The following is a 13,455-nucleotide window of genomic DNA, read 5'->3' as shown; positions in this document are numbered from 1 at the left end:
CCTAATTTAGCAAACAGAAGAGACCACTAGAGTGGGAAAGTGAAATCAGCCTTTCTACTGTGAGGCTAATAGGCCAGCATTTGATGACTATGTTAGGAGCTGGATACCCAGTCTGTGGAAGTTTTCTCAGTGAGTGACCAAGCATGTAAATTTGACTCAAGTGAAATTACTAAAATAACTGGCTTTCAAAAATGAGTTTAGGAAAATGAGGTGACCCTGGCGTAGCTTATTTTTATATCTCCTCTCACAGAAATCACCTCTTGGCAAAAGATGCTTTTGGCTCAGCTCACCTGAAAATAATTTCACTTGGAACTTTTCTTAGCTGCTTAACCTAATGGGAGTGACTCAGAGTTGGTTCCAGTGGATGACACAAAATAAAGGTAGTGGGGCATGATGGAGCACAGCCCATCAGGGGGCTTCCCCCAACTAGGTGGCCTGGTGGAGGGCCACAGTCACACTGACCCGCTGGGTGATTTAAGCAGACTTCGAATTTCCCAAATACCACCACGTCTGGAATGCAGGCCCTCACAGCACTATCTAGGCCGGGCGATCATGGCAGAGCTTGTGGTGGACCATCTGCCCGCACACAGCTGTGTCCTTCTTTGCGTCTCTGGCACCTGGTCCCTGGCATACACAGTAAGGAGACATCTATGGACCTGGAGGAACCATCTGCATGTCAGAATAGCAGCTGAAGAGTGCAGCGGCTCCAACAGCCTCGTCATTCTGCGATACTTGTTTGGCCACTTGACTCTCCGGTCCTCCCACCCCAAGGAACGTGCTTCCCACAGCAGAGTGTGGGGCAAGCTGGGCTGGTTTAGCCAAAGGCCGGCCCCAGGCTCAGAACCTCTTCCACTGTTAACGTTTCCAGCTTTAGGGCTCAGCCCAACTTCCAAACAGCATAATATAAGGGTAATGTGAGCGAAGTCTGACGAGCTTTGTTCATTATCAAGCTATCCACACAATGCCCACAAAAGGAAGGCAGTCTAGCAGAATGACGTGTCTGGCCTGAGAGAAAAATATACATGAATCGCATCACACCTTTCTTTAAAATTTTCCGGCCAAAAAATCAACTGAGCGAAGCCTGAGGTTCCCTGCTTTTTAATGTTACCTCAGCCTCAATTTCGAACTTACATTGTTTGTTACAACTATCAAACGGACAGCCCCATTGCCACGGCAGAGAAAAAACTGTCTCTGACGAAAAGGAACAGCTCGGAAAGATAAGTGAAGGCATTTGCAATGACAAAGCGCTAAGATTTTTTTAAGTTAAATGATAACATATCTAGAAAACACTGTGAAAATATATCTCTCAAAAATAGCACTCGGTTTAGTCAGAAGGCTCAGTGGAACAGAAAGCTGACCAGTAAAAAGAGAAGATAACCTTCCCATGTTTTGAATCTCCCTCCCTTTCCTGCCCTCAGACTCTCCCAGGCTGGGAGTATCAATATTAAAGCAGAACAATTGAAAAGCTGTGAAAAAGTGCTGGTATTTTTCAGGATCTCTTCCAGTTTCCCTCTTGGTAACGTGAATCCTCTCTTGGGATCAAGGCCAGCGACGAACTTGAAGCGTATTCGAGGACACGGGTTCAAAGACGTCGTCATCGTTTTCCGCCCCTTCCTCTATTGGGTTCATCTTCGCAGAGGCTCGCTGGTGTAGGGGTGACACATCTGTCAGAGACACAGAAAGAAGAACCACTTAACGGACAGCCTTCCCTGATGCTGGCCTGATAGATCAATGGCAAACTCCAACTGGAAGATAAAACTCTCTGGGCACCTATAGCTGGCACCAGGAATGCAGTTTCCGTAAATTCTGTATTTTTTTTAACTTAATTTTTATTTTATGTTGGAATACAGTTGATTTACAATGTTGTGTTAGTTTCAGGTGTACAGCAAAGTGACTCAGTTATACATATATGTATATCCACTCTTTTTCAGATTCTTTTCCCAGAGAGGTTATTACAGAATATTGAGTAGCGTTCCCTGTGCTCTACAGGAGGACCTTGTTGATTATCTGTTTTATATATAGCAGTGTGTATGTTAATCCCAAACTCCTAATTTATCCCCCCACACACACACCTTTCCCCTCTGGTAACCATAAGTTTGTTTTCAAAGTCTGTGAGTCTGTTTCTGTTTTGTAAATAAGTTTGTTTGTATTAGTTTTTTAGATTCCACATATGTGATATCACATGATATTTGTGCCTCTCTGGCTTACTTCACTTAGTATGATAATCTCTAGGTCCCTCCATGTTCCTGCAAATGGCGTTATTTCATTTTTGTGGCTAATATTCTATTGTATATATGTATCACATCTTCTTTATTCACTCCTCTGTTGATGGACATTTAGGTGCCTTCCATGTCTTGGCTACTGTAAATAGTGCTGCAGTGAACATTGGGGTGCATGTACCTTTTTGAACTATGGTTTTCTCTGGATATACGCCCGGGAGTGGGATTGCAGAATCATACGGTAGCTCTATTTTTAGTTTAAGGAACCTCCATACTGTTTTCCATACTGGCTGCAACAATTTACATTCCCACCAACAGTGTAGGAGGGTTCCCTTTTCTCCACACCCTCTCCAGTATTTATTATTTGTAGGCTTTTTGATGATGGCCATTCTGACTGGTGTGAGATGATACCTCCTAGTTTTGATTTGCATTTCAGTAATAATTAGCAACATTGAGCATCTTGTCATATGGCTTTTGGCCATCTGTATATCTTCTTTGGAGAAGTGTCTATGTAAATCTTCTGCCCATTTTTTTTCTTTTTTTTTTTTTGCGGTACACGGGCCTGTCACTGTTGTGGCCTCTCCCATTGCGGAGCACAGGCTCCGGACGCTCACGGACCCAGCTGCTCCGCGGCATGTGGGATCTTCCCAGACCGGGGCATGAACCTGTGTCCCCTGCATCACCAGGTGGACTCTCAACCACTACGCCACCAGGGAAGCCCTGCCCATTTTTTGGTTGGATTTTTTTTTTCTTTTTATTGAGCTGCATGAGCTGTTTGTATATTTTGGAGATTAATCCCTTGTTGGTTGTGCCATTTGCAAATATTTTCTTTCATTCTGTAGGTTGTCTTCTGGGTTTTTTTATGGTTTCATTTGCTGTGCAAAAGCTTTTAAATTTAATTAGGTCCCATTTGTTTATTTTTGTTATTATTTCTATTACTCTAGGTGACTGATCCAAAAATATATTGCTGTGATTTATGTCAAAGTGTGTCCTACCTGTGTTCTCCTCTAGGAGTTTTATAGTATCTGGTCTTACATTTAGGTCTTTAATCCATTTTGAGTTTATCTTTGTGCATGGTGTTAGAGAAGGTTCGAATTCCATTCTTTTACAAGTAGCTGTCCAGTTTTCCCAGCACCAATTATTGAAGAGACTGTCTTTTCTCCATTGTATAGTCTTGCCTCCTTTGTCATAGATTAATTGACCATAGGTGCATGGTTTATTGCTGGGATTTCTATGCTGTTCCATTGATCTATATTTCTGTTTTTGTGCCACTACCATACTGTTCTGTTTACCATAGCCTTGTAATAGTATAGTCTGAAGTCACGGAGCCTGACTCCTCCAGCTCCGTTTTTCTTTCTCAAGATTACTTTGGCTATTTGAGGTCTTTTGTGTTTCCATACAAATTTTAAAATATTTTGTTCTAGTTCTGTGAAAAATGCCATTGGTACTTTGATAGAGGTTGCATTGAATCTGTAGATTGCCTTGGGGAGAATAGTCATTTAACCATATTGATTCTTCCAGTCCAAGAACACGGTGTATCTTTCCATCTGTTTGTGTCATCTTTGATTTCTTTCATCAGTGTCTTATAGTTTTCAAAGTACAGGTCTTTTGCCTCCTTAGGTAAGTTTATTCCTAGGTATTTCATTCTTTTTGATGCAATGGTATATGGGAGTTTTCTTTCTTTTTTAAAAAAATAAATTTATTTATTTTATTTATTATTTTTGGCTGTGTTGGGTCTTCGTTGCTGCACGCAGGATTTCTGTAGTTGTGGTGAGTGGGGGCTACTCTTCGTTGTAGTGTGCGGGCTTCTCATTGCGGTGGCTTCTCTTGTTGCAGAGCACGGGCTCTAGGTGCGTGGGCTTCAGTAGATGTGGCTCGTGGGCTTCAGTAGTTATGACTCACGGGCTATAGAGCACAGGCTCAGTAGTTGTGGCACACGGGCTTAGTTGCTCCGCGGCATGTGGGATCTTCCCGGACCAAGGCTCGAACCTGTGTCCCCTGCATTGGCAGGCAGATTCTTAACCACTGTGCCACCAGGGAAGCCCCATGGGAGTTTTCTTAATTTCTCTTTCTGATCTTTCTTTGTTAGTGTATAGACATGCAACAGATTTCTGTGTATTAATTTTGTTGTTTTTAAAACATTTAAAAAATATTGTATTATTGTTTTTTTGGCTGCATTGGGTCTTCATTGCTGCATGTGGGCTTTCTTTAGTTGCGGCGAGGAGGGGCTACTCTTCATTGTGGTGCATGGGCTTCTCATTGCGGTGGCTTCTCTTGTCGTGGAGCACGGGCTCTAGGTGCGTGGGCTTCAGTAGTTGCAGCACGCAGGCTCAGTAGTTGTGGCGCATGGGCTTAGTTGCTCCATGGCATGTGGGATCTTCCCGGATCAGGGATTGAACCTGAGTCCCCTGCATTGGCAGGTGGATTCTTAAGCACTGTGCCACCGGGGAAGTCCCTCTGTATATTCATTTTGTATCCTGCAACTTTACCGAATTCATTGATGAGCTCTAGTAGTTTTCTGGTAGCATCTTTAGGATTTTCTATGTATAGTATCATGTCATCTGCAAACAGTGACAGTTTTACTTCTTTTTTTCCAATTTGGATCCCTTTTATTTCTTTTTCTTCTCTGATTGCTGTGCATGCCAAATCATTTTGGATAAGACCAAATATCAAGGGCCTTTTGGCATGGACCAAATGTCTCCATGGACATTCTGGACAGGACCAAATACGACCAAATATCAAGGATCTTGGTGTGGACCAAATGTCTTATGGACCAAATGCAAGGCATGAAAGTCAAGAAGCCATTCTTGTGGAGGGGATGCCACTGCAGATGCCTGGATGGTATGAGCTTCTCAAACATATGAAGCTCCCAATGGGTTGCCCCAAGGTCTGCTTAGAACTCAGAATGCACACTCCTACAGTAACATCATACGTGGTGATTCGAGTCCCTTGAAGGCTGGTTTAAGTCCTAATTTCCCTGAAGAATGGTTCTACTCCAAAATCATAGAACCTAACACCATCCTGGAACACCACCTAAAAGAACATTCTTTTTTTTTTTTTTTTTTACGGTACGCGGGCCTCTCACTGCTGTGGCCTCTTCCGTTGCGGGTGGCCATGGCTCATGGGCCCAGCCGCTCCGCGGCATGTGGGATCTTCCCAGACCGGGGCACGAACCCGTGTCCCCTGCATCGGCAGGAGGACTCTCAACCACTGCGCCATCAGAGAAGCCCTAAAAGAACATTTCTTGCCACCACCTGTCCAGTCACTCCCTGGACTGACAGGGGGAGAGGGAGAGAGAGAAGGTGGTGAGAAGGAGAATCCAGGCATGAGAGGGAAGAGCCGGGTGGATGAAATAAATCCCAAATTGCAGCGGATAAGAAACCAAACAATAACTCACACGTTCTGTCCATCCCTCATTCATTCATGCATTCACCAAATGCTAATTGAGCATCTACTGTAATGGACACCATGCTTGATGCAGAAAAAACCATTATCTAATAGTAAGAGTAAAAGATATTATAAACGGGTACATGGGCTTCTCAAGGTGCCTAATATTACAGCAAACTCTCTTCCATACTGTTCCCACGTTCCGTGTCAGGCTCCACTTTGTCAGGGTCTCCCTTGGCCCTACCCATGCCTGTGCCGGATTCTTGCTCTGCCCTCCAGCAGGGCGGGGTCAGTTAGCAATCAATCAACCAGCAAACGCTGAACTCAGGCTGGGGGTGAGGCTGATGATGGAGGAACAATGGGTGAAATCTGCCTCTTCAAATACTTGCTGTACAGCAAAGGACAGTAGCAGGATTCTATGAAGACACAAAGCAGAAAGGCTACAAGAAATTTATCAAGATCAGCTGTTAATCCCTGGCCAGAGTCAGCTGCAGACCAGAGGGTGCAGCAACCCTGAGAGCGTTCATCGAGGAGGAGGGGTGGGGGCCGGCCGTGTGCTCCACGCACGGATTGGAGTGTGGGAGGCAGGGAACAGTGGTCAGGACCAGAGGCTCAAGGAAACACTTCCAGGGTTCAGATCCTTGCTGTGCCGCTTCCTGGCTGTGCGACCTGTCCTCCATTACTAAACCTCTCTAGGCCTGTTTCCCTGTCTGTGGAAAGGAGATGTTCACAGGACCTGCCGCATGGGGTTGTTGGGAGGATTAAACAAAATAATGGAATGTGCTTGGCACGGTGCTGGGCACGTAGGAAACGTCACTGTCATTTTTTTCAAGATATATATATTTTTCATTTCACCTTTATTCATTTGGATGAAAAGTATACTGCATTGCTTACTTTACTGATAGAATTTTGAGATCAGGATAAAGATACCTGGGAAATGGACTTTTGGGGACCTGATATGCACACATCTTGGGGGGAGGCTCTGTGTGTTCCTTCCACGGACAGCTTCGGAATCAACGTGGCCATTGTTAGGAGAGAACATTAATATCGTATTTAGCAAGAAATGATTCGTTTACATATAACTTATTTTAACTTAAGAAGTCTCTTTGGCATATATGACATTTATCACTGTTTTCCAGTTAAAGATTCACATAACATCATTACATAAACATTAAAAAAACTTTTTGTTAATTTTATCGAAGTATAGTTGAGGTATAGTATTATGTAAGTTACAGGTGTACAATATAGTGATTCACAATGTTTAAAGGGTATATTCCACTTAGTTATTATAAAATATTAGCTATATTCCTGTGCTGTACAATATATACTTGTAGCTTATTTATACAGTTTGTGCCTCTTGCCCTGACCCCCATCCCTATCTTGTTCCTCTCCCTTCCCTCTCCCCATTGGTAACCACTAGTTCTCTATAAGTCTGTTTTTTTTTTTTTGTTATATTCACTAGTTTGTCGTATTTTTTAGATTCCACACATAAGTGATCTCACACAGTATTTGTCTTTATCTGACTTATTTCACACAGCATAATACCTTGCAAGTCCACCCATGTTGTTGCAAATGGCAACATTTCATTCTTTTTTATGGTTGAGGTTTTTTTGGGGGGTGGGAGGAAGCAATAAGTTACGTACAATAACTGTCATTTAATTATTAACTCTACAGTCATTGCCACACATCTGGGGAGATGCCCTTATCCACAGCCACATCTTCCAACATGAAAAGATCATAATTACGCAGGGCTGGACTTCGGCAGAGCTAGTGTGTTTGTTGTATATACATGGAAATTGTTCACTTTCCAACATTTACAGTCAATTAAAATACTGAGTTTCCAGAGAGACACAACTACTGACGTAAACGGTAGAAAATCACCCTCGATTAAAATAGTCCAAGAACACAATTCTGCCTCTGAGCACAGCAAGGGAGAATCTCTCAGACACGTTCTTTTCATCCCTTTTTACACAGGTGACAGCAGACACACCAAACATAACCTCAGATTCGCACGTCTACTCAAATGGCAACGTGACCTATCTGTGAGACCTTGGGCGGGTTACGTCACCTCTCTGTGCCTCAATTTCTCTATTTGTAAAATAGAAATCATAATAATACCATCTACTTCACATGGTGGTTAAGAGGATTACATGACTCAACACTTGTTAAGTTCTTACATCTGTGCCTAGGATGTTATAATCCCTTTGTAAATGTAAGTCAGTAAAACGAGTTAATAATAAGGCCTTAGGAGAGCAATGGCCTAAATCATTAGGAAACTTGTTAAAATTCATCGTCACTCATAGGAACAGCACATAAAGGAAATGGGACTTGTGCTCAAATAGGGGTTTGTGTTTCTCAATCTAAGAGTGCAGCAAAATTGTTTTTTGGGTTTTTTTTAAGAAAAAACAATAGCCATGGCTTCCATCATACTTCTAGCCTCAAGTTACGATTGGGTGTCATGAAATATTAACTTAGGCTGAGTATTTGCAGGCAGACAAAGCCCTCAGAACAAGCAAGATGGCATGTCTAAGAGCATTATGCCCAATCCGTTACGTAGAGCATTCAGACCTAAGTGTACGACACACATAACACAAACACGCCCAATGCATTTGGACTGGGGAAGTGGGGGAAATTGGTTTGTAGTTTTTAAGCCCATCTATCAAACCAGGGGTGATGTTCTATGGTAATGTGAGGGTGCTGTCTACATCGGGGCCAAAATGTTATCTGCCCCCTTAACTACTTCACCAATCACTGCCTTTTTCCATTGAGAGAGGACCCAATCCCACTGGAAATGACCTAGAGAAACTTTGTGAGAACTTTCAGCTTCTCTGTTGTTGACTGAAAAAAAAATGCACACCCTTAACGTTGAGGATTATGTTTTATTTGGCGGACAAAACTGAGGACTTAAGGCCGGGACACAGCCTCTCAGATAGATCGCTCTGGGGGATGGCTCCAAAGAGGGAAGGGAGAAGCCAGGATATGTAGGAGTTTTGGCAACAAAGACCAGGGAGTCAGAGCATCAAAAGATTACTGTTAATTAAAGGAAACAAGACATCGCAAGTTAAGGAAGTTAGCGTTTTTCTGGGTATGGGAAGAGGCAGGAGTCTGGGCTCACTGAAATCATTCCTTTGCTATGCACCTCAGCTATCTGGGGCCAGGATCCTGTGCTTTCGCATCCTGAGTCCCCTCAGGGTGCACGGTCAGGGGGTGGTGGCAGTGGCAGACTGCTAGATGGCGGGCACCCTGTTTCTCTCCTGAGCTCCAGGGCTCACCGTCAGGGTGGCTGTAACATCTTTTGTCTACTGATATAGCAGGCAACATTTTTTTTCCACTGATATTGTGAAAGTATTTATTCTGTCCCCACTCTATTTACCTGGGAAGGGAAGAGCTGTAGTGCTTATGACATAACGGTAAAAGATAGTCAAGCAAGAGTCATCCACAGTCCTGGGGTGACATCCAGGGGCCTCCTTCCCTTCTGGTCCAAGCTCTAGCAAACTCACTGCTCCCCAAATCCAGCCCATCCTTTTCCTTTTCTCTCCTTGCTTTTCTCTCCCTCCGACTGGTTTCTCCATTCTCCTCTCTACCCACCAAATTCCTATCCACTCCTCAAAGTGTGGTTCAAGCCCCACCTCCTTCCTTTGTGATCTTCCCTAATTCCTTCTGTGGGGAGATTCTGTTCTCCACCGGACAACAAATACTTGCATCTCTCCCTTACTGGAGAACAAGCATTTTGAGGGCAGTCATCACTGCCTCTTCTCTCCTGCAGCCTCTCTGAAGCACCCACACATAGCCAGGTCCTTGATAATTACTGAGTCCATGAGAAAAATCCCTCCTCCGAAACTCTGCACGGGGCCTTCAGAAGCCGATCCTGAGGACTGGGGAACATCACGTGGCCATCAAACTGGATCTCTGATGGGTCAGGTCCCTGCCCTGGCAGTGGGGTGCCACCCGTGTCCCTCAAGCGCATGCAGGTCTCGGGTTACGGTGAAACCTCACTATGAAAGGTGACTGTTAGCGCTGTATCCTTTATCACGTCCCCTGAGGGACATCGCTTTCGTACCACTGATGATTCGACAGGGCTTATAGCACAGGCAGGAGTACCGTCCCCTCAAGTCACCATCAGTGAAGTCTGTCAGTATCGTCACCTGCTACAAAGTTTCCATCCAATCAGCAAAGAGAATCCCCAGGTGACTACAAGGCTGAGAGGCTGGGTTAAATATTGGGGAAATAAAAACGAATCAAACATAGTCTCTGCCCCTGTATCATTTTACGTCTCAGGAACTACATTGTACTTTTGGGAGCAATTCATTCTCACCGTATCCATGTCATTATTTCTAATTTATACTCAGAGGCTAAATAAAGCAAGGACAACCGGGACACCTGTAAAGGAAATAGAGCTGGGGAGATGCTGTGGATGAACGCCTTTCCCACCAGGGCGGGACCCACTCGGAAACGTATTTGGCCAGGGTAAACCAGGAGGCCCCGATGGCCCGGCGAGACTCAGCCCTTGTGCTCTTTCCACACAGAGAAGAGAGATGCCCTTTCAGCCTTTGTGCCTGCGTTAGGGCCCACCAGCCCCCCAACACCCCAGTTCCCACCACAGTGCCTGTTGCTCTTTCTCCATCGGCAGATGTACTGGAAGGTGACGGGGACACCGTCTGACTTGTAGCCGCCGGAAGCCGCCAGAGCCGGCCAGCTGCCTGACCCCTCGACAGGAATCAGAGTTGCAGAGAGAGTCCAGTCTCTGTCTCAACCTCAGGGAGCCTGGCTTCTGTACCACTAAGGGCCAAGTATGAGGTTCACCTGGCCCAACCCGGGAACTGGCCACCGTCACGGCCAGGAGAAAGGCAGACTTCCCAGAGAAGGAGCTCACTCACCCTGGTGAACACCCGGTGTTCTCTGCCCTCCACAGGACACCTGCTGGTTCAAGTGGAAAGACTCAGAGGTCATCACTGTGCTGCCAGAAATCATTTCTTTGTCCGCTAATAAATCCAAACCCAATTTGGAGTATGAACAACAACGAAAAAAAGAATTCTGCTTTAAGGGGACTGTCTTACATTTCACAAGTTGAACATTAGTAAATTCTTTCTACAAGTTTGCCCCGTTCTTCATTAATCTTATGCATTGATGCATCCTCAGAACTTGGCCCAGAAGACCCAATACCATCCCTAAGTAGGAGAACATGAGGAGAGAACAGAGGAAGAAATTGAGCTTATCTTTAGCCAAATGCTTTTTCAAGTCACTTTTGCCCCTCGAGGACGTTACTGTGAGGTTCATGACCTCCGTATAATGCTTTACTTTTCATTTATCCCAAATTCTAGAGGGGCAAATCATTCCGTATCCACAAATTTTCCAGAAAACTGATTTTTATCCTTTTTCTATTAAAACCGCTTTCAGAGTTGGGAGACAGAAGTGGTTAACTATATCCTTTGGTGTTTATTATAATCAAGAAGAGATAATTAGCATTATTTTGGGCTGTCAGCTATCAACACCTTCCAATTGGCTCGGGCTGCCAATTAACACAGTTTATTCTAAAAGGATGTAAAACAAATGTCTTAGACTGAACTTCAATCCAGACTCATCAGGTGTGAAATTGTTAAACGGTTCCATCGAGTTACTTTTGCTTGGGGGATGTTTCATATTATACCACGTGACAAAAACAAAAAAACCCAAAAGCCATCCTGCCAAGAAGACGTACACATCCCTTCCACAGACAGCAAGGCCTGGAAAAGGCACAGCCAGCGGAGCAGAATTTACTCTGAGCTGTGTACCACGTTCGGTGTGTTCAGGTGGGAAAGAGAACGGGAACACCAGGCAGCCCTCCTGAGGGTAAGAGGAAAACTCAAAACTCAGAAACACGGGCTCTGAGCAAATGCAGGAGACAGACTTAGAGGTAAGAGCCCTGAACCAAACAGTGGACACCTCCACACACGCCAGACCACAGGGGGTGACAACACCGGGGACACCCATGGGGGGCTTTGGATCTGGGAAGAGTCTCTTCTCAGCAGACCTGTTCAGGCAGTGGCTCGTGCTGGATCCTAGTTGAGAAGAAAAGGAGCTGGTGATTAAGACCCACTGTGCGACCTTGAGGGTCATTGCCTGCAGGTGCAAACCAGCCAGGGGCCTCCACGGAGGATGGGCTCAGGCTGCCCTGCCAGGCCTTTTCCTGTCTTCCTAAAGTCCCGAGTTACAGAACCCCAGGAAGCCTTTTTCTACACAGACCATGGCGACCTTACATAAGAATCCATCGAAACTCTGCTATCCGAGTGGTAAAAAGTTAGATAAGAGAAATTCCCTTTGATAGAGCCCTATCCTTATTAAGCTTATTTCTGTTTCAGGTGCTGATGATTGCATGAGGGCCTGAGGGCCTCTCCTCACAGGAAAAAGTAAACAGACATATTGTTCTTAAATCCAGAGTGAAGGTCACATGTGTTCCAGAGAATGAATAAGCGACCTCAAGTTTGATCTTCAAGTAAGTACAGGACCATGATATGAAGTTTGTCGAATGACTTCTCGCTCTGCTTCAGAAATACACTTTTTAACAAGGAGTGACGCTTTTGTAAACTATCCGATATAATGTGGTAAGATTTTTCCCCCTTTTTTTCTGTTAACTTTGATGACATTTACTTCATTCCTTTCAAAGTGTTCCTATTTTTATTATGTTGAACCATCTGGCCAACTGCTTTAGCAAGTAATTAAAAACCTTACAGGGGATTAGAATTTTAATTAGATTATACATTTTTTGATGAATGGGGATGGGGAAAAAAATTTTTTTTTTTTAGGCTGGGAAATGTCATTTGTTTTTGTTTTTTTTTAACATCTTTATTGGAGTATAATTGCTTTACAATGGTGTGTTAGTTTCTGCTTTATAACAAAGTGAATCAGGTATACATATACATATGTTCCCATATGTCTTCCCTCTTGTGTCTCCCTCCCTCCCAAGGGGAAAAATTTAATGGCTTCTTTGCTAGAAAGGATTATCATCCCCTTTCCTGCCTTTACCTACTTACATCATAAAACTTTTTTAAATTAAAAAGAGGTTCTTTTCATTGAGGTCATAAGATTGTTTTAAATTGTAGAAACTGAATTTGGACTGAAGCTTTCTGAAGAAGGGTAGGTTTGGCCTTTGTACCTAATTTCCCTTGGAGGGACCCAGCACCAGCATTGAGGGACTCAAGCAAGGAAGTATACAGATTATCGCAATTACGGGGAGGAAGAGGAGGTTAGTGGCTCCTATGGGAGGTTCTCAGATCAGTTCCCGACTCCTGAGATGGGCGGTCGGGGCCCTGAGCTGCATGGCAACAGGTGTGAGTAGCCACGGAACAGCGAGAGTCCTGCAGCCCTTTTCTGCCCCACAAAGAAAGCTTTAGGGCTGCAGAGCTGGTGGATAAACTCCGGGGAATAGGGAAGGCGGTTCCGGGATGGCAGCTGTGCAACAGACCCAGAGAATCACCAGTCCGGGGTGAGGTACGAGGGTGGGAAGCTCTGTGAGGAAGGTCTGAGAAAAAGGGGACACGGAATTGATGGCCTGAGAGAGCGGGGATGTGAGACCAAAAAGGCAAGGATAAGGAAAAAGAGAGGCCACTGGAGATGCCTGTAAAAACAGAAAGCAGTATGAAAAGGCATGGCTCAAAGGTGAAATAACTAGTCAGAGTTTAAGGAGAAATGAAATGGATTCACCCGAAAGAAAAAGCAGCTTTAAGATACGGGGGATCTGGTGACTAAGACAGCCCTAAGAGCAAAGCGACAAAAAACTTCAGGGGAAAAAAAGGAGAGGCAAGGCATGAAGTAAACTGTAGTGTTATGTTTGTGTTTGACAAAAGGAGAATCCATTTGAACTTATTAGAAA

The 13,455-nt window shown here is 44.4% G+C and overlaps 1 protein-coding gene across 1 annotated transcript in view; it reads right to left on the bottom strand.

Moving 5' to 3' along the window:
• Positions 1-302: 302 nt before the first annotated feature.
• Positions 303-13,455, bottom strand: part of POPDC1 (popeye domain cAMP effector 1) — a 39,761-nt gene continuing 26,608 nt past the window's right edge. The window contains exon 8 of the mRNA XM_060030172.2: positions 303-1,664. Coding sequence (XP_059886155.2) covers positions 1,540-1,664 — 125 coding nt within the window. The 3' untranslated portion in view covers positions 303-1,539. The remainder of the gene's footprint in view (positions 1,665-13,455) is intronic.

This window comes from Delphinus delphis, chromosome 14, assembly GCF_949987515.2.
Source record: "Delphinus delphis chromosome 14, mDelDel1.2, whole genome shotgun sequence".
Lineage (NCBI taxonomy): Eukaryota > Metazoa > Chordata > Mammalia > Artiodactyla > Delphinidae > Delphinus > Delphinus delphis.
This window is presented reverse-complemented; position numbering and strand designations above follow the sequence as displayed.